Source organism: Styela clava, chromosome 14 (assembly GCF_964204865.1).
Source record: "Styela clava chromosome 14, kaStyClav1.hap1.2, whole genome shotgun sequence".
NCBI lineage: Eukaryota > Metazoa > Chordata > Ascidiacea > Stolidobranchia > Styelidae > Styela > Styela clava.
Genome location: NC_135263.1, coordinates 13,080,208 through 13,102,047, shown reverse-complemented (window position 1 = coordinate 13,102,047; position 21,840 = coordinate 13,080,208). Strand labels below are relative to the sequence as shown.

General features: G+C 34.6%; 1 protein-coding gene across 1 annotated transcript; it reads left to right on the top strand.

Annotated features, from left to right (window-relative positions):
* The first annotated feature begins 18,417 nt into the window (after window positions 1-18,417).
* Window positions 18,418-21,305, top strand: LOC120341321 (uncharacterized). Its single transcript, XM_039409809.2, has 5 exons — window positions 18,418-18,556; window positions 18,891-19,026; window positions 19,709-19,820; window positions 20,137-20,257; window positions 21,005-21,305. The coding sequence occupies exons 1-5, from the start codon at window positions 18,431-18,433 to the stop codon at window positions 21,227-21,229; spliced, it is 720 nt and encodes a 239-aa protein (XP_039265743.2). The 5' UTR covers window positions 18,418-18,430; the 3' UTR covers window positions 21,230-21,305.
* Window positions 21,306-21,840: the final 535 nt, after the last annotated feature.

Here is a 21,840-nt window from a genome sequence, read left to right as displayed (position 1 = left end):
GTTTTTTGCGCAATATTTGCATTCATATGGCTTAGCTTTCGACCACAGTACGCCTTTTTATTTTCGTTATTATACGGATTGGTAAATTTATTCTACGCCGGGGTCGTGTTAAATGATGACATATGGAAGGAATGGGAGAAGCTGTTTTCTGACATTGGGGCCGCTGCTAATAAATTTGTTTCTGACATAAACAAAGTTAAATTTAACAACACGAACTTTTATCCAGGCTATAACTACAAAGATGACCAACTGGACGGCACATTCTTTAATCATTCTGATGGCTTCGAAGATGACCTATACAGCGGCACGTTCATGAATCCAAATATCGGATTCGGAAATGACCAAGTCAGCGACACGTTTTTTCATCCAACCTATGGCTTCAAAGATGACCAAGTCTACAAACCATACTTTAATTTTACTATTGACCCCATCAATATCATCAATTCAATAAGGCGGATGCTGAATGAAGACGGAATAGGCCTGTACATGAACGATCCAGACTTTATTAAAACCTACAATATATCGAACAACACATATTTCAATTCCACACATAATGCAATGAACAGCACATACTTTAATTCCACATACGATCCCGTGAACAACACATACTTCAATTCCACACACGATGCAGTGAACAACACATACTTCAATCCCCCCCGCCATGAAGTCAACAACGGGACATACTGTTTCACGTACGATCTTTTGACTGTCCAAATGGGTTTGAACTTTGCGTCAATAGCACTTAGTATTGTCTATGTCACAGCTGGGAAAACCCTTTGAAGAAAAGATCCATCAGAACTCCATCCCCCGCTTAAACACTGTATATATCTGTAATACGAATATATGGATTGAAGCAAGAAACACCATGTTTATAATGAACGATTCGTACGAATCCTTGTATTTATATAGTGTTTTAAAATTCATTGATTTTTACAATATGTAAATAAAGCATAGTTATGTGAAATATTTTTGTTTATCATTTGCATGTAAAAACAGGTTGTGTCCTGACTTTTTTACACTATGACAGTGGTTCCCAAATTATTTGTTCGTGCGGCGCCAAATTACCAGAACAAAAAATTCACGGCTCAAAAACACTAAAAAATTGCTGCTTTCGAATTAAACTCAGTTTTTCGATCGTTAATGTGTACCCTAGTCTCAGTAAGTTTGGAAACATTTACGCCTAGGCGATAGAGGCAAAAAGTAGACTCTTCTTCTTCTTCTTCTTCATCTGTGACTGGTTTTCCTTCGAAATAATAAAAAAGTCAGTTCGCTAAACTTCGGTTCACAAAATAAATAAACTGCATGCAGTTCGTAAACTTGCAGCAAGAAGTGGTAAGAACTGCGACTCCGCCGCTGGTAATCACCAGCGGACTCACATGTCATATAGCAGTTTTAGTAGGGGCATGTTGGACATATCCATCATGTATTTGACATCTTCCATCGTTATATGGAACACGCCGCAGTTCAGGGAGAAGCGTGGTAATAATAAGCAAGTCTTATTCTCTCGGTACAAAATATAATAACAACAATCATCATGTTCTATTTTTATAAGTTTTCACACACTTCCAGATCAAACAAGTTTATACACAAGCAGTCATTGATATACGTGAACCTACTATTTTAAGAAGGTCGAAACGATTTATAATTATTAATTATCGATTTTAATCGGTAAGTGTGTTGATAGGTATTTGTCTGTCTGTTTGTTTGTCTGTCTGTCTGTTAGATGCACGCGATATCTCACGAAAGCGAGTTTAAATATTCTCCAGATTTTGCATGTGCATTCATCATATGTCGTACCAGAAGCCTATTGATTTTGGATGAATTATGTCGTATAATTAGCGAGTTATTAATTAATTAGTGATGGGACACAAGGTGTCACTATGGAGTAAGAGCGCTGTTTTGGGGGATTCCCTAACTTTCGATCGATAAGTCTTCGGTCTCTGACCGGTATTCTCGTCTAATTGTTGGTACTTTACGTAAAAGAGCCATTCTCTCACTCAATTTTTTTCCTCTACCTGTGCAACATAGATAATCGAATAGACGAGAATATCGGTCGGAGACCGAAGACTTATCGATCCAAACTGCGGTTTCAATTCATGACCCTATAGTGACGCCGCGTGTCCCATCAACCGCGCCTTCGTGAGATATCGCGTGCATCTAACAGACAGACAAATACCTATCAACATACTCACCGATCTAGAGATCGATAAGTAATAGCACATATTCTTCAACATAGAAATAAAAATCTAGCGACATCTTGCAACGAATTAAATTTGGCAATGCCCCTTTGTACGAGTCAAACTTCCAATTTGCTTTGCAATTTGCGACGAATAAGTCTTTAATATTAAAACTTATGTTTCAATAGTTGATTATTACCGTATAGTGTGATTCATTGATTACACGTGAAATCTCTGTTGCATGGGTGACCTTTTTCTTATCAAATATCTGCTGTTGACAAACCAAGTCGATTGTGTTCGATTAAACACAAGGCAATTACTCGCCTTGGCAGGAAACATCAAATTGAATACTAAGAAGAGTTAAAATGAAATATTCACAGATTTCGTCATTTAATCGATCATTGTGATATATTATATAGTTTAACCAAGTCAAACGTAAAATATAAAAATGGCCTTAATCAGTAAACTATGAATATTAGAACCGACAAAAATTTTGACGCTCAGCAGAATAGACTAGTGAATAAACTAAATCAGAATTACCATTCATGTAGTATATAAGTGTTACCTGAGATGTCGTTTTCAATGTACGGTGAAGCTTAATTTAATATTATTTTGAGTTTTGTTTATTAAGTCAAAAGTAAATCGGGATTCGATCCGATTTCTAACATTCGTTTATTTTGGTTAGCCCTCGCAGTAACAAATTTGATCAGCAATGACGTCACAACATGAATTTGGCGAAATCAATTGTTCAATGCATGGGTATTGTGCCCAGGTATTCGTCGATTAATCTGAAAACATTGTTATATCCAAATTTTCAATGCACAATTATTTATTAGGTATGACAAAAAAAAGTTTTCGATTCAAGAGTCTGAGAATAATTTATTATTGCTCTAGCCCAGTGTTTCCCAACCCGAGTCCGCGGTCTCAAATGAGTCCGCAGAGCGTTTGAATGAGTCCGCAACGAGCCAGAAATTCTCTGCGAAACTTAACCATTAGCCATGTTACGATTTACGATAGAAATTACATAAAACTTAAAAAGCAAGTTTATTCACATGACATTCATCGAGTCAATAATTACTGGTTACTGAGTAGGGCTGGGCATATATTCGAATATTCAACTATTAGAATAGTAATTTAATATTCGAAAATTAGGTTACAGGTGACGCGACAGGTCACTTGCGCGTCGCCTTAATCAAACGATTGGATTTCACAACTCACTTGCGGCTTTCCGGCGAAAACACTGGATAGATACCCGGATGATGTTTCTCGGAGCTCGAACAACGAGGAAATTATTTTTTTGTAGGTGTCAATGGTGGCAATCTAAATTTTCTAAATTGAAAAGCGGCAATACAAAATACTAAAAATAATCGCAAAATTTCCTTTAGGATTCTTTGCTTTACTGCCTCAACATTTGTATGTACACTACTGGAGCGCCGTAAGTTTTGTACGAATAGCTCAGATTTGTCGAATTCACAAAAATACGAGTCAAAACAAAATATAATCGGGCACTTTACCACGCATTTTTGTGTCCACGGATTGTCATGATATTTTCTGAGTAGTATTGCTTTTATTTCGTCAACACAACCGCAGATCAAAATGATCATCAAGGCGATCAATATTTTTTTGATTTACTAATTATTATATTACTATCATTATATTTTTAATAAATACTAAATCAAGTTGTACGTTCTAGAAATTTATAGCAGAGGTAGGATTTTTTTAACGGCGATAACAAATTCACAAGATTGCAAAAAATATGTATCAAAACTAAATATAATCAGGCAATATATTCTCACATTATTATGTTCGCAGATTGCCGTGGTATTTTAAAGAAGTAATGCTTTCATCTTGTCATATGTCGACGCAACCGCGAGTGACCATGAACACAATTAAATTAAAAAGATATTTTAAATTCTCGTCGTTGTCATGGATTGAATATTGTGCGACAGGAAAGGCCATTTATCCACAAAAAAGTCGGCTCTTTTAACAAAAGCGTAATTTCGGCGAATTTCCGATTTTTAAATTCGTTCAAATTCTGTTGTGTTTGGGTTTATTACTTCTTGCAATAAACGCCCGTTGAGTCCGCAAAGGTTGTCGCCGGTGAGAAAATAGTCCGCGACCAAAAAAGGTGGGGAAACGCTGCCTAGCCAAAACGATTCACGGCGTCGAGCAACCAGGAATTCTGGTAGAAAAAGGGAACAAAGTAAAGGGCAAAACGGCAAGGAAGGCAACCCAAATAAAAGGTTCAGATGTAAAACGTTGCAAACTTCCTTGTTCAGATGCCAGTAGATAATACACAATTCACAGAAACTTGCAACGTTTCATGAATTTCACATGCATGAACTTTTATTATAGGTTGAATTCTGAGTATTGAAAATTTTGTGTTTATTGATTCTTATACACAGCATTTAAAATAGAAACCAATGAAATATTTGTAATAAATACAGAGTATAGATTTAAATATTTTTTCACATATTAGTTAAGTTTAACACAATTCTGTTAATTTTCGGGGCTCTGGGATCCGCAGCACTATGAGAAACAGTGAAAAAACTGTTTCCACGTTTTTCATTACAACATTCATTACAACAGGGTGCACATTTTTATAAGCTGTACCTCATATCGTCGGCTCGGCATATGTATAGCGTAGAAATGTTTTATTACAATAAGTAATTTCTCCTTTATATATATATATATATATATATGGTAAAGAATTGAAAAAAAATCCATTTGTTTAATGAATGTTATGAAATGCATTCTGCCAATCGTTCTTGCATTTTCGACTCATTTCCATCATTCTCGAAAAAAGACCCGATCGATTTTTATATTGGAAAGAACAATCTCAAACAGTTGCATTATTGGCAACGGCGTCTTTTGCCGCCGCCGCATTGATAGGGCTGGTGCATATTCCTCTGGGACTAATGCTTTTTTGGCGTCTGAAGTTACTAAATCAGTCTCCCGGTGCAGAAGATAATATGACACTTCAAAAACGGATTGACAAACTCAACTGACTGGAAGCAATGGTCGAATCTATACCTCAGATGGCGATTGCAATGTATGTGATATTATTGTGCAAAAAAGAGGAACATCTATATACCTACGTTCAGCTGTGCGTTTCGTTTTTAGTGGCAACTCACGGTGTCACTAAAATGGATGACGTTTTTAATCAGTACAGTCATTTATTAGATTTTTCGAAACTTTTTAAGTGTAAACTCCCAAAATGGGAAAAATTGGTAACATGTAAATTCGATAATACCAAACTCGAGCAAACTTGGATGCATTACATTTTTTTATTCTGTATTAAGGGATTGTCGCTTGCAGCACGGATACTCATTATAGCATTAGGAGTCCTAGTCCTAGGCTGGGAAATCATATTCCTTCCATTACTTCCATCCGTTACTTTGTTATTTTTCGCAATTTTTTACATGGGTTTTGCCTTCTGTGATTGTAAGACAATTATGCGACTGTTTTATTGGGCTGGCATCTCACTCATTGTTTGCGCCCGATATTTGCGTTTATATGGCTTAGCTTTCGACCGCTGTACACTCTTTTATTTTCGATATTGAACGAATTGGTAAATTTAAGTTACGTATCGTTGGTGTTAAATCCTATAATAAAGAACTCCACTTTCTCAATTTAACCTATGACTTCATGAATGCACCTAACGATACACACTTGAATTCTTCCGCTGATGGAGTCAACAACGGAACATATTGTTTCACGAACGATATTATGAGTGCTCAAAAGGATTTGAAAATTGCGTCAATATTGCTAAGTATTGTCTATTTCATAACTTGGAGAATATTACAAAGAAATAGAACCAGCGCAACTCCATCGCCTGCTTAAAGATGGCTAGTTGTATATATCTGTAATGAAAGAAGTTGCAGCAAAAACACCTTGTTTATGATGAATGTTTCGTATTAATCCTTGTATATTTAATATATTTAATGTAATTCATTGTGTATATATAATATATAAATAAAGCATATTGAGAGTGAAATATTTTGTTTTTGTGCGTTGAATGAGACTCCTTTACAATATGAGATAGAGAGAAAAAATGTTTACTCGCTTTTCACTTTCATGAATTCGTAAGCGATATTTTTTGTGCCTGAAACATCATAACCATAAGCCCAATCACAACCTGATCGGTTTGCATACTTGGAATTAGTTTAGGTCATTTGAAGTTGTTATAATGCCTGAATATATTATAATCAAAGTTTAACATAAAAAACGAATAAGCTATATGCCGTCGATTTCATGCCTCTTCCAAGTTTGAATTTTGCAACGAACCCTATTCCAGAAAAAAAAGTCGTAAAAAGTATGCTTTCCTACGCATATATATATACATATATATGCTTGAATATCGGTCATCAAATTAGTACGAAAAAAAACAGATAGACTATCGAAAAGCAGCAGTGAAGAAAAATAGCGCTTTCCAACAAATATTTGGTATATATATATATAACATATTGGAAAGAGTTCATTCCAAAATATATTCTCTCCGTCAGTAAAAGACCATGTCCACCGCACATCACTTAAAATTAACAATTATTTTGTCGTTCAATTATTATCCGCATGATGTTGGTTGTTTCCAGGCACGTTCCTAATATGCGCAAGCCCGCGTCGCTGGCAATTACCAGCGGACTTACATGTAACATAGCCGTTATAGTTGGGACATATCCATCACGTAAAACAAAAAATATGGCTGCATCATAGTATGACGTCACAAAGTTTCTATTTTCAAATGCTCCCGTTCAAGGAAATTGTGCGTGACGCGCCCCGTTTGTTAAACGTTTTGTGTCTCCAGGTACGTACAACTGAATAATAATAATATCTTTGATCTGTTATTCATTACAATATTTATTTTTTGTATAGCCACTATAAATACTTTAAATTGTTTTCATTTAATCAATGTAGGCCACTTTATTTTGACCCCATAATTATTCTTGTTTTTTAACCATTCCTAAACTATTTAATCGTCGCCAGTTCAGCAGGGAGCATTTAAATAATTAACAAAAGTCTCATTCTCTCGGTACAAAATATAATAACAACAATCATTAAGAATTTTTCTTTTAAATATTCACACACCTTCACATCAAATAATTTTATACAGAAGCAGCCATTGATATACTCGAGAGTACTATTTTAATTAAGATAGTCAAAACGATTAATATTTATCCAATTTATTGTACCGTAGGGGGGAGAGCCATAGTCTTACTCAATTTTTCTCCGTCTGTGGGTGGACACGTATATATTGCAACATAACTTTGAGAGCGACGTAATTGCTTTGAATAGTCAATTAAACTCATAAAATAAATGAATAGTATAATATAAATAGCCGAATAGATAACACACTTTTTTCAGAATAGAAATTAAAATCTAGCGACGTCTTGCGGAGAATACAATCTGGTTAACATGCATAATTGCTTTCTGCTTCTTTAAACGAGTCAAAATGTTTTCTTGCGTGGTTGTTATATGATGAACATGTCTGAAATAATAAAACTTCTAATATAAAGTGGATAACTGTTTCTCGGTTGCCAAATCATTATAATATTCATTGAACACACGTAGATTCCCTTAGATGTAATATCGCTTACGTGGACTCGCTCGATGGCGAATGAAGAAAATCATTTGAAAATTGCCAAAATTAAGTGGATCATGTACTACCTTTGCCGAAACATGTTGCAAAAACTAAGTCTTAATTTGAAACGAAAAACTTTTTTGTCTCGGTCACAAAATACTTGAATAGAAAATTTTGTGTTATGAAAGTGAAGCATGGGTGACATAACTTTTTTCTATCAAATCCCAACTGTTGACAAATCGAGCAGATTGTGTTCGATTAAAACCCCAAAGAAATCCATTATCACTTTAACAGGAAACGCCAAATTGAAAATATACCGATGTTGCCAAAATTTATCGAGGCTCTCGTTTTCAAGAAGCGATGATGCTAATTTGTGACAATTTCGAGTTTTGTTTACCAAGTCTAGGGTGGATCGAATAATTGTTGATTCGAACCTATTCCTAACATTATTTTTATTTTGGGTATTTTGATCATCAATGACGCCACAACATGGATTTGGCAATTGTTCAATATGGTTATTGTGCCCATGTATTCGTCAATTAATCTGAAAACATTGCTATATCCAAATTTTCAACACACATTTATTCATTAAGACTGAAAAAGAGGTTTTGATGAAAGAGACTGAGAACAATTTTATTATTGCTCTAGCCAAAACGATTCACGGCGTCGAGTAACAAGGAATCGTTAGTAGAAAGATGGAACAGAGTTAAAAGCAAACGGCAAGGAAGGCAAGCCGAACAAAAGGTTTAGATGTAGACGTTGCAAACTTCCTTGTTTAAATGCCAGTATATAATACACAATTCACAAAAACTTGCAAAGTTTCAGAATCTTATAACATATATACATGAATTTTTATTATGGATTGAATTTTAAATATTGAAAATATTGATTCGCTGGTAATAATAATAAAAACTAAAACTATTCCAGAATGGGAAACCATAATCAAATAGAACAAAATTTAATTTTCAGACATTTTCCATTGATATTAAAATGAATAGAGCATAAAAATACTAAGCAATTTATGTTTCGATACACCGTAAGCCAAATCAAAAGTTATCGTATATCTGCATAGATTTCCCCCTATTTAAATGATTCAAATTGTATGGGTTGCACTTTGAGCATTGAGTTCATGTATAGATTTGTAGTTGAAAACAATGAAACATCTCCAGGAAGAGAAAATGCAATTAAATAGAAGTGAAATTTGCTTTTTTAACTTTATCTATTGATACAAAGAAACAATGAAAAAACTAAGCATACTTATCAGTCACAAACATTTTAATAGAACAAGGATGTCGAATCACTTTTATAGAAATAGGTCAAAAATTATATTTTTATTGTGGGAAAGAAGATTGTGCGTCATAAATTTCCAATCAAAATTTGATTAATTGAGTAACTGCTGCATTTTTCCGCAAGCCTTATATTCGCTGGTTGGTATTGTTCAGATTTCACTTGGATTTCAGGAAACTTATACTGGACTTCAGGAAATTTATTTTTCATTAATTTTGAAAATTTTAAAACAAGCGTATAAACAAAAAAACTTTTAAAGCATTTATTTATACGAAGGAAAATTGATTGAATATGCACACACATAACACAGAACGTGATCGAAAAAAGACACACAAAAACACTTTTTGTCTTTTTACAAAATCCTTATCAGCTTCGACAAGTCTTAAGATTTTGTATTATGAAAGTGAAGCATGAGTGACTTTTTCTTCCACTAAATCACTACTGTAGACAAACTGAGGCAATTGTGCTTGATCAAATCCCAAAGAAAATTATCGATAAGACAACTTTATAATCACTTGCTTTGACCGCAAACACCAAATTGAAAAAATACCAAAGTTTCTAAAATTAGGGAATTAATACCAAGAATAGTTAAAATGAGGTATCACGGATGTTATGATTATCGTAATATTATATATTTTCAACCAAGTCAAACTTAAAATATAAAAATGACTTGCTAAGTTTCTGAATCTTATAACATTCATACCCTTGTATTATTAGTTGAACTTGGAACATTGAAATATTGATTCGTTGGTAAAAACTGTTCCAGGAAGAGAAACTATATGATTAATAAATAGAACGAAAGTTGCTTTTCAGATATTTCTCTAAAATGAATAGGGCATAAAAACACTGAGCCATTTTTGTTTCGATACTACGTAAGTCAAATCAAAAGTTATTGTATGTCTGTATAGATTTCCTCATGGTTAAATACAGCAAATAATATGGATTGTACCTTGAGCATTGAGTTTATGTAGATCTGTAGGTAAAAACAATGAAACATCTTCAGGAAAAGAAACTACGATTGAATAGAACAGAAATTCGCATTCTAAAATAAAGTTGATCCATTGATACAAAGAAACAATGAAAAAACTAAGAATGTTTTTTCAATCACAAACTTTTCAAAAGTGCAAGGATGGTGAAATTATATTCTTCTTGTGGGAAAGAAGTCTGTGCGTCACGGATATTCAATTGAAGTTTGCATTATTGAGCAATTGTTGTATTTTTTCCGCAAGTATTATAATCTTTTCACTGATAAAAAAAAAATGAAGGGTCTGAGCATACTTCTTCAGTCACAAATCTTTTAAAAATTCAGATGTGGTGAACCGTTTCAAGGAATAGGTAAAAAATTATATTTTATTGTGGGGAAGAAAGTTGCGGGTCACGGATATTCACTGAAATTTGTATTATTGAGAAACTGTTGCATTGTTTCGCAAGTCGTATAATCCTTGGTTCGTATTGTGTAGTTGTGAGTTAGGGCGATCAGTACTAGGGCGATTTCTGCTACTCGATTTTGTGAAATTTAATTGAACGTAACGTATCACAGGAAGAAAGCATGAAAAAAAAATATAAAATAAATTTAAAATATTTCAATATAAACGGTACATTCCATTTGCTTCCCGAATACATTAAATTTTTCTTATGATTTATATTGTAGTACACGATTTTGAGCAGAAAAAGGTGTAAAAATTTCCTGTAAATCATCCACAGAAAATGATGAATCCAAGCAGCTTCATTTGAGCAAGCACGTGGTGTAAATAATTTCTTGTAAACTCGATCCACTTTGAATTTTTGTCCTGAATGAATGACTTCATGATTATATTTCAGCTTACCTTTATTACGTTTTCATTTTTGTTGTTGTACCCAGGTACAACTTGTACAAATATGGGACGTTGTTGTAGATCCATTTACAAATTTCTTTGTCGGGTTTCTGATAAAATAAAAAGGTATCTAGTTTTTCTGGCAATAGCGGATATCATAACAGATGGTATAGCTTTGGACTAGTATTGGAAAGAACAATCTGAAGCAGTTGCAATATTGGCAACGGTGTCTTTTGTAGCATCGGCAATTATAGGGCTGGTGCATATTTATCTGGCGTTTAACCTTCTTTGCCGTCTTGAGTTTTTAAAACAGTCTCCCGTTGCAGAAGACAATATAACACTTCAAAAATGGATTGACAAACTCACCTGTCTGGAAGCAATGGTAGAATCTATACCTCAGATGGCGCTAGCACTGTACGTGACATTATTGTGCAATAAAGAAGAACAAACCTTTTATTACATTCAACTGTTGGTTTCCTTTTTAGCGGCAACCCACGGTGTCACTACAATGGATGACGTTTTTAACCATTTGTTTGATTTTCCAACACTTTTTCGATGTGGATGCTTGAAAGACCGCAGTGATAGCGACGACACCAAACTCAAACAGACTCTGGCGCATTACATTTCCGTATTCTTAATTAAAGGATTGGCGCTCGCAGCGCGAATATTACTTTTTGCGTCAGGAGCCCTACAGAAAGGTTGGGAAATCATATTTCTCCCATTATTGCCATGCATCCTATTGTCAATTTGCACAATTTTATATATGTGCTGTAGCATTGATAAAGATGATGAAGATCGTAAGAACGGTCGGAAAATGTGGCGTTGGACTGGCATCTCGTTTGTTTTTTGCGCAATATTTGCATTCATATGGCTTAGCTTTCGACCACAGTACACCCTTTTATTTTCGTTATTATACGGATTGGTAAATTTATTCTACGCCGGGGTCGTGTTAAATGATGACATATGGAAGGAATGGAAGAAGCTGTTTACTGACATTGGGGCCGCTGCTAATAAATTTGTTTCTGACATAAACGAAGTTAAATTTAACAACACGAACTTTTATCCAGGCTATAACTACGAAGATGACCAACTCGACGGCACATTCTTTTATCCTTCTGATGGCTTCGAAGATGACCTATACAGCGGCACGTTCATGAATCCAAACATCGGATTCGGAAATGACCAAGTCAACGACACGTTTTTTCATCCAACGTATGGCTTCAAAGATGACCAAGTCTACAAACCATACTTTAATTTTACTATTGACCCCATCAATATCATCAATTCAATAAGGCGGATGCTGAATGAAGACGGAATAGGCCTGTACATGAACGATCCAGACTTTATTGAAACCTACAATATATCGAACATCACATATTTCAATTCCACACATAATGCAATGAACAGAACATACTTTAATTCCACATACGATCCCGTGAACAACACATACTTCAATTCTACATACGATGCAGTGAACAACACATACTTCAATCCCCCCCGCCATGAAGTCAACAACGGGACATACTGTTTCACGTACGATCTTTTGACTGTCCAAATGGGTTTGAACTTTGCGTCAATAGCACTTAGCATTATCTATTTCATAGCTTGGAAAACCCTTTAAAGAAAAGATCCATCAGAACTCCATCCTCCGCTTAAACACTGTATATATTTGTAATACGAATATATGGATTGAAGCAAGAAACACCATGTTAATAATGAACGATTCGTACGAATCCTTGTATATATATAGTGTTTTAAAATTCATTGATTTTTACAATATGTAAATAAAGCATAGTTATGTGAAATATTTTTCTTTGTTATTTGCATGTAAAAACAGGTTGTGTTCTGACTTTTTTACACTATGACAGCGGTTCCCAAATTATTTGTTCGTGCGGCGCCAAATTACCAGAACAAAAAATTCACGGCTCAGTTACACTAACAAATTGCTGCTTTCGAATAAAACTCAGTTTTGTGATCGTTAATGTGTACCCTAGTCTCAGTAGGTTTGTAAACATCTACGCCTAGGCGATAGAGGCAAAAAGTCGACTCTTCGTCTTCATCTGTGACTGGTTTTCCTTTGAAATAATAAAAAAGTCAGTTCGCTAAACTTCGGTTCACAAAATAAATAAACTGAATGCAGTTCGCAAACTTGCAGCAAGAAGTGGTGAGAACTGCGACTCCGCCGCTGGTAATTACCAGCGGACTCACATGTCATATAGCAGTTTTAGTAGGGGCATGTCGAACATTTCCATCATGTATCGGACATCTTACATCGTTATATGGAACACGCCGCAGTTCAGGTAGAAGCGTGGAAATAATAAGCAAGTCTTATTCTCTCGGTACAAAATATAATAAAAACAATCATCATGTTCTATTTTTATAAATTTTCACACACTTCCAGATCAAACAAGTCTATACACAAGCAGTCATTGATATACGTGAACCTACTATTTTAAGAAGGTCAAAACGATTTATAATTATTACTTATCAATTTTAATCGGTAAGTGTGTTGATAGGTATTTGTCTGTCTGTTTGTTTTGTCTGTCTGTCTGTTAGATGCACGCGATATCTCACGAAAGCGAGTTTGAATCTTCTCCAGATTTTGCATGTGCATTCATCATATGTCGTACCAGAAGCCTATTGATTTTGGATGAATTATGTCGTATAATTAGTGAGGTATTGATTAATTAGTGATGAGACACAAGGTGTCACTATGGAGTAAGAGCGCTGTTTTGGGGGATTTCCTAACTTTCGATCGATAAGTCTTCGGTCTCTGACCGATATTCTCGTCTAATTGTTGGTACTTCACGTAAAAGAGCCATTATCTTACTCAATTTTTTTCTCTACCTGTGCAACATAGATAACGTAATAGACGAGAATATCGGTCGGAGACCGAAGACTTATCGATCCAAACTGCGGTTTCAATTCATGACTCTATAGTGACACCGCGTGTCCCATCAACCGCGCCTTCGTGAGATATCGCGTGCATCTAACAGACAGACAAATACCTATCAACATACTCACCGATCTGAAGATCGATAAGTAATAGCACCCATTATCCAACATAAAAATGAAAATCTAGCGACATCTTGCAACGAATTAAATTTGGCAATGCTCCTTTGAACGAGTCAAAATTCCAATTTGCTTTGCAATTTGTTACGAATAAGTCTTTAATATTAAAACTTATATTTCAATAGTTGATTATTACCGTACAATGTGATTCATTGATTACACGTGAAATCTCTGTTGCATGAGTGACCTTTTTATTATCAAATATCTACTGTTGACAAACCAAGTCGATTGTGTTTGATTAAACACAAAAAGAAATCACCGATAAGGCAATTACTCACCTTGGCAGGAAACATCAAATTCAATATTAAGAAGAATTAAAATGAAATATTCACAGATTTCATGATTTAATCGATCATTGTGATATATTATATATTTTAACCAAGTCAAACGTAAAATATAAAAATGGCCTTAATCAATAAACTGTGAATATTAGAACCGACAAAAATTTTGACGCTCAGCAGAATAGATCGATTTCTAACATTCGTTAGTTTTGGTTAGCCCTCGCAGTAACAAATTTGATCAGCAATGACGTCACAACATGAATTTGGCGAAATCAATTGTTCAATGCATGGTTATTGTGCCCCGGTATTCGTCAATTAATCTGAAAACATAGCTATATCCAAATTTTCAATACACAATTATTTATTAGGACTGACAAAAAAAGTTTTTGATTCAAGAGACATTGCTCTAGCCAAAACGATTCACGGCGTCGAGGAACAAGGAATTCTGGTAGAAAAAGGGAACGAAGTAAAAGGTAAATGGCAAGGAAGGCAACCCGAATAAAATGTTTAAAACTTCCTTGTTCAGATGCCAGTAGATAATACACAATTCACAAAAACTTGCAACGTTTCAGAATCTTATAACATTCATGAATTTTTATTATAGGTTGAATTCTGAGTATTGAAAATTTTGATTCGTTGGTAAAAACAATAAAAACCAAAACTATTCCGGAATGGGAAACTAGGATCGAATAGAACAAGATTTGCTTTTCAGCCATTTTCCATTGAAAATAAAATGAACGGGGCATAAAAATACAGAAAGTATCAGAAGGTATAACACATATAAATGTGTTTATTGATTCTTATACACAGCATTTAAAATAGAAACCAATGAAATATTTGTAATAAATACAGAATATATTTTAAATATTTTTTCACTTATTAGTTATGTTTAACACAATTCTGTTAATTTTTGGGGCTCTGGGATCCGCAGCACTATGAGAAACAGTGAAAAAACTGTTTACTCGATTTTCACTTTTATTCGCAAGTAGTAGGCACTTCGATTCGTAATCAGTATCAGTTTTTGTAGGATTGAAAACTTTGAATAAAATGTTACGGAACTATTTTACCTATTGTTAAAAATACTGATACGCATATATATATATATATATATATATATATATTGTAAGGGCTGCACGAAACTACGCAGCTGAGAAATTATACCACTATATACCCATGTTCTAAAACATTGTGTAGTTCCTTGTGGTATTATATGACTTTTCACATATTATACTACTACATATTCAAAAAGTAAAATGAATCAAAAGTCGGTCAAATGAGAGATAACAATCAATTGTCGGAAATGACAAACACCCAAAAAAAATCTACCTAATAAAGCTTTCCTGCTGTATATCTGACAGTGATTTCCGCCTTTTGTGGATTTTTATAAGCTGTTCCTGATATCGTAGGCTCGGCATATGTAAGCGTAGATTTTTTTTTATTACAATAAGTAATTTCTCCTATATATATATATATATATGTATATGTATATTTATATATATATGGTAAAAAATTAAAAAAAATCCATTTGTTTAATGAATGCTATAAGAATTGCATTCTCCCAATCATCCTTGCATTTTCGACTCATTTCCATCATTCTTGAAAAAAGGCCCGATCGCCAATGCTGACGGAGGATCTCGTTTTCCGAAGTATTCGTCCAATCCAGGGGTGCACAACTTTTTTGCTATTGGCGGCCACATTGCATTTATTTGTATCCGATACAGCCTCCAGGGGGTTAATGAGCGCGCCGAAGTCGCGCGAAAAGTTTTTTTGGCTTAAATGACGTCATAGTCGCGTATTTGACCCATGCGGAGTGCAGTCTGCTCAAATATGAAGTGTTTAGGACTACTTGGAAGGATATTATTCGCATTTTTCTTTTCGGTGGACCTATACTTCAGCAGATATATTGCAGCAAGTTGCATACTGATTGCACAATTTTGAAAAAGAATCGAAAGGGGCGGTCGCCCGGATTGTGACGCATCGTGTTGTCTGATTTTTTTGCAGTGCTTCTGTTTTGCTTCAATATACGCCAACATAGCCGCCAAATCCTATATTTTAAACTTTTTAAATTTTTCATAGGATTTTGTATGTGGACGGCCGCATTAATTTTTCCCGACGGCCGCAGGTTGTGCACCGTTGGTCCAATCCATCGTGGGCTATAGTTTACGTAACCGCCGACCAGTCACAGCTTTCTTCGATATCCAAGTCCATGTTCCTCAAATGGTAAGCTGGTTGACTTTTTCAGATCCAAATAAAACCGCTGACCCGACGTAAGACTTTCTATCCATTAGATGGGAACGTTGTTATATTTGTTTCTCGGCCCGAAGATAACTATAACTAACTCTATTCTGTCATGATTGTGGTGTGATATTTGTGAAATAATATATAATATTTCTTTAGTAAAATGAGGCCCATTACATTTTGCAATAGCATTTCTAGTTGCGCAATAATGGTTTCACCATTAAATGCCTACTTTACTAAGCAAAAAATGAAGCATCGGCAAGAGGTCACGTAACGCATTTAAACTGCGGTTTCGAACCAAAAAAATTCTGGAACTTTTCCATGACGTTATACACGAAATTGACACGCACCTACAGCGTGATAATGTTTTCGCTAATACAATATGGGCTATATTCGGTCAAGCCCGATAAAAGAAATATTCTATTCACTATTTGCATATCTCGAGAGCATGTTGATACCTTATTGCATAATTATATACATCAATGAGCAGAAATTGAAATGTAATTTTTGTGTGCTGCTTTTTATATTGCAAACAATTAAGGATATTGCCATGAAGACAGAATTTCCATTGAACACATGGTATTTAAACTAAATTTCAAAGTGGGGTAGGATGAACTTGGTTAACAGGACAATGGTTTATGTGATCGTAATATCAATTGTTCGCACATTGTTGAGTTTTTCAACGTTGTCGTTGTGATAGGGATTTTCACACTATGCGAATTTCGAGGTTCTAATATATGACTGAAATTAATTGGATGCGAAGTAGACACATAGATTGTTTTGTCAAATTATCATTGTTGTTTTTTCTATTCATGTTGCTGGAGAAATCGTTTTTCTTTGCAACGAATGGAGAAATCGATTTCAAATTTCCAATGCGTATTGCTAAACCGCCTCCGTATTCGTTGTCGGCCATAACGGTACCGATGTGCGGCCTTCGCTTCCATATATTTGAGCATTGTTCTATCGTTTTCTGTCATTCCGAGAATTATGCCCTCTCATATTTGGCAATTTTACCTCTTCGTTTCAGAAAACGAAAAAAATGTTCCTAATAACAGTAAACCTACACGGTGGATTGAACTAACTTCGAAACTGTTGGAATTTACTTCAAAGTTAAAAATCCAATCAATTAAAAAAAATTACCGTGAAATGTGCTTTACAAAATGAATGACGTTCTTCTCAAAAAAGTGTAATGTTTTTTTCAACATTCATACCGGATCGACTCAAACTATGGTCGACGATGTTTGCTTGCTGAATAGCCTACGGACGTATCGCTTCGTCAGATATTTTTTTCATTCAATAGAGTAAAACAAGATTTTTGTTTCATGAATAGGAATGAAGTATGTTCTATACAACTATAATAAGCCCATGTGCCTGACGCGTGGTCTTTGTTCGAAACCGTTGAATATTGTGACGTGCTCCTTCAGTGGAACTTTGATGTTTATTTTAGACGACTAATGTTGCATAATAACGGATACTTAGCACTTATTAAAGAGCGAAAACGCTTAAAAGTATTAGTGTCGCGATTCTCTCGTCACTACTACAGGTCACAGAAAATAAACTGTTACAGAAGCGTGTGGATTATTGTAACAGCATTGTCACAACTTAAATGCTAAATTTATTATCACAACTTTGTCATGAACTTTCGTATTGCGGTCCGTATTTTCAAAAAACTCAAATATAATAGCTGTATTCGGCACTTCGATAGATATTGTAGATTCGATAGATATTGTAGACATACCAATGCTATTGAATTCAGTAGCTTTCTTTGCATTATTTGCCTGTGCAACTAGACTACCGATAATATTTCCGCTTTATTATCTTGTCTTCAAATGATGCTAAACTAATTTAAAAGAAATTGTGATATCGTAAATAAGGATAACATGTTTTAGTTTCAATACAATTTTGCCGTTTGAAAATACTGTTTCCATCTATTTTACCTAATTTAATATTAAAATGAATTAAATTACATGAATAAATTATCAAATGGTTCTTTCATTTAAAACAGTTTTTTTTTATAGCATAATAAGAGAAATGTCGCAGGTAGAAACAAAAGCCTGGGCAAATGTTGGCAAAGCTGCTTATGCCAAATCAAAAGATCAGATCGACGATGTACGTAACGTTACTACTTTTTTGTTTCGTTATAGTTTTGAAAAAAATATGCTCGGTATGATCTTTTTATTGTATCAATTAGTGGCTTTCAACCTTTCATTACAGAAATTTGACAAACTCCGACGATAAATTTTCATTTTATTGTAGCGGGCAATGGGAGTCATTAACCAAACAATTGTCTAATCTGAACAGGTAGCATGACTTTTAGGTGCAAGTTATTGAAAGATAGACTATGTCTTTATTGTGCAATGATATCTGAATGCTTGCGTAAACACCAGAAATAGTGATTTGATTCATTTCGAATTTAAAAATTTGCTTTGTTCAATTCAATCAGGTTTACACAGATTGGGCAAAAGTGTATGACAACGACATAGATACGTTGGGATATCTTACCCCCGAAAATCTGGTCAAAGAAATGTTGGAATACGTCAATAACTCGCCGTCAACTCAGCTTTTAGATATTGGGGCAGGTAATATAAAATAGTCTATTTTGACATGAATTATTATGTCACTGACTTTTTATATCTCAGTTACGATGAGTTTAGAATATATACTACAATTCATTTTTCGTATCCGTGTTTGGTGATGAATTTCTTCTATTATTGTGACTTTTTAATTCTTTTTTCATAGCAAGTACTAAAATGCTTATGTCTTTAAAAGATATAAATGACTCTTCATAACGGTACGTTTATAAAAATGAAGATTTTTCCAAACTGCTCTACCTTGGTGTTGTTGTGCCCTTTAGATAAGTTTTGCCAACTGTAAAACGTCTCTCTTGATTGCTAAACAGATTATATTTGCTTTCCCAAATAAGCTGCCTTATACACAAAGGGCTGAAATATTGATATTAATAGCCCCATGTGTACTACGAACGAATATTAGTTACAATATACCCAAAATGCCCACGTCAAATATTATGTCAGCAGCAGTATAGCGAGTAGCTATAGCTCACTGAATATAGTTTTACATTACAGTACGTATTCCAACAATTTGATGTATTAGGCATATAAATACAAAGCGTTTGAGGAACCTAACACAGAAATAGACAAGTCTCTATGCTCTTATTAAACATCGATCAAGTGTCGTAAAAGTAGCGTGTTGCTAGATTTGATCAAGCAAACGCACACACAGCGTTTATATCATTCGATTTAGGAACTGGAAGATGTGGAGAACTCTTGAAAAAGCATGGATACAAAGGCATCATGGACGCATTGGAAATAAACGGGGCTATGCTAGACGTTGCAAGATCCAAATCCATATATAGGTGAGTGGTATATCTCTCCCTAATGCAAAATTTTCAGATAAGACATGGTTAAATCAAAATATGAGGTAGATAGGCTCCTGAAGTGATTACATTTGACAATTTTTCACTATGTGCTTACTACTATTGGCTGCAAGCAGTGTCCCATATCTGCACCTACCAATGATGCATTTAGGATTTCAAAAAATAATTTAATAGTCATCCAATGGATGTTTTCCCAAAAATCCACTTCTTTATTTACTTTTACAACATTTGCTAATCAGCAAATGGCTTTCTTGTCGAATTCGTGAGTCTTGAGTTATCCTCTCGCTTTTAACAGGGGACATTATGAGATTGGCGTTTTTCCTGACAAACCAATTCCTCTTGAGTACGGCCTGTACGATGGAGTAATTTGTGCGGGAACAATGTTGAGTGGCCACATGGAACCTGAATGTATTGCGGTAACTGGTATATTATTGGATTTGATAAGTCTATGAATGGAAGCGTGTGATTTAGAATCTAAAGCTTGACGTATCAGTATGATCCAAACAGTATTTTTCTCATTAGTCATTATGATGCTGATGTCTATTATATTTATACCCTTTGAATGAGCGTGCCTCATAATGCTACTCGTGTAAATAGGAAAAACATTCGATACTCATGTAGTATGTGTACCAGGTTAGGGTTAGGCCATAATTCCAGGTGCAAATACCACAGGAGTCACTTGGCTACAAACTCTTAATAGAACTAAAATGAAGAAAATTAGGAAAAATTATGTTCTAACCTTAACCTGGTAAACATACTAAGTTCCGGTGTCCGTCATCTTGGTGCACATACTACGGGAGCAAGCATTTTTAATGATTCACATGCACGCTATTATAAATTATTGAAACCAGTGATTCGAAGTCAGAGTTGATATTCGATACAATTTCCCAGACTCCCTAAATTGGGTCCTTGATCAATGGCAAAGTTTTTGTAGTGGCAATTATGAGATCACAGTATCGGCAATAATTAAAATCGGCATTATCAAATTAAAATCGAAGTCGAATTTTTTCCCGAAGAAATTAACAACTGAAACCTAAATTTGAGCTTAGTTGTGATATTTTCTTTGCTTCATAATCTTGTCAATGATAAAATGCGGTGTCAACGAGTGTTTAAAAAGTATCGACGAGTGTTTAAATTTCATTTTTAATGTACTTTGTCAATAGCCTTTAGTTCGCGCGTTGAAACCCGGTGGATATGCTGTGTGGAACACCCGACAAACTGATCATGAAAAAGAATATAGAGATCGATTGGGAAAGACAATAGACGAACTTGTTAAAACGGGGGAAATCGAAAAAATCGAAGAAAAACTGATGCAGCATTATGCAGCGGATTTCCGGGAAGTTGGAGATAAGCTGATGGCAATTGTTTATGTTTATCGCAAATTATGATTCTTTCCCTTTACAATTAGCCTACATTATCCTCTATATGTAAACGCATACATACGTAAATTATTGAAATAAACTATTATTTTATTTTACAAATAAAGTGTTTTATCAGCAATTGGAAAATTGGGTACCCATTAGGGAATTGAAGGATTGCACGAATCAAACACTATGCGCACTAACGTAAACAAAAGATATATCGATATTAATCAAATTTAAATAGCTTTAGTAATTTTAAACATCAATTTTTAATACGCATTTAGTTCTCTACGTGGCGAAGTGTCTTGCAATATGTAAAGGATTTCGTTATAAAAATGGCGAGATAAAAGAGCGTCTTCTTTGAAATAGAAATGCGAAGGTGTCTTGAAATTTGCATGCTGTTTACAACGTGAATTCCGATTACAATAGAATCTTGACTACATTTGAATTTCGAAACAATTCCACGCAGTTTGATCACTATTCGGTCGGTATATGAATTTAAAAAAATAGGTAATAGAAACGATACCACTGCCAAAGTATTTCACAACAATGTTCTTATGAAGCTACAAACTGATTATAAAAAGACAATGCAGTACGAAACGAGGAATGAAGTGAACCATCAATTCTCCGCCCTCCTG

Bases quoted from the DNA above. Each gene is read 5' to 3' on its own strand.
- LOC120341321 (XM_039409809.2), top strand. From the start codon at position 18,431: ATGGTTCTTTCATTTAAAACAGTTTTTTTTTATAGCATAATAAGAGAA. The intron at 19,027-19,708 runs GTAATATAAAAT...CATTCGATTTAG, and splicing joins GCTTTTAGATATTGGGGCAG to GAACTGGAAGATGTGGAGAA. The intron at 20,258-21,004 runs GTAACTGGTATA...CTTTGTCAATAG, and splicing joins TGGAACCTGAATGTATTGCG to CCTTTAGTTCGCGCGTTGAA.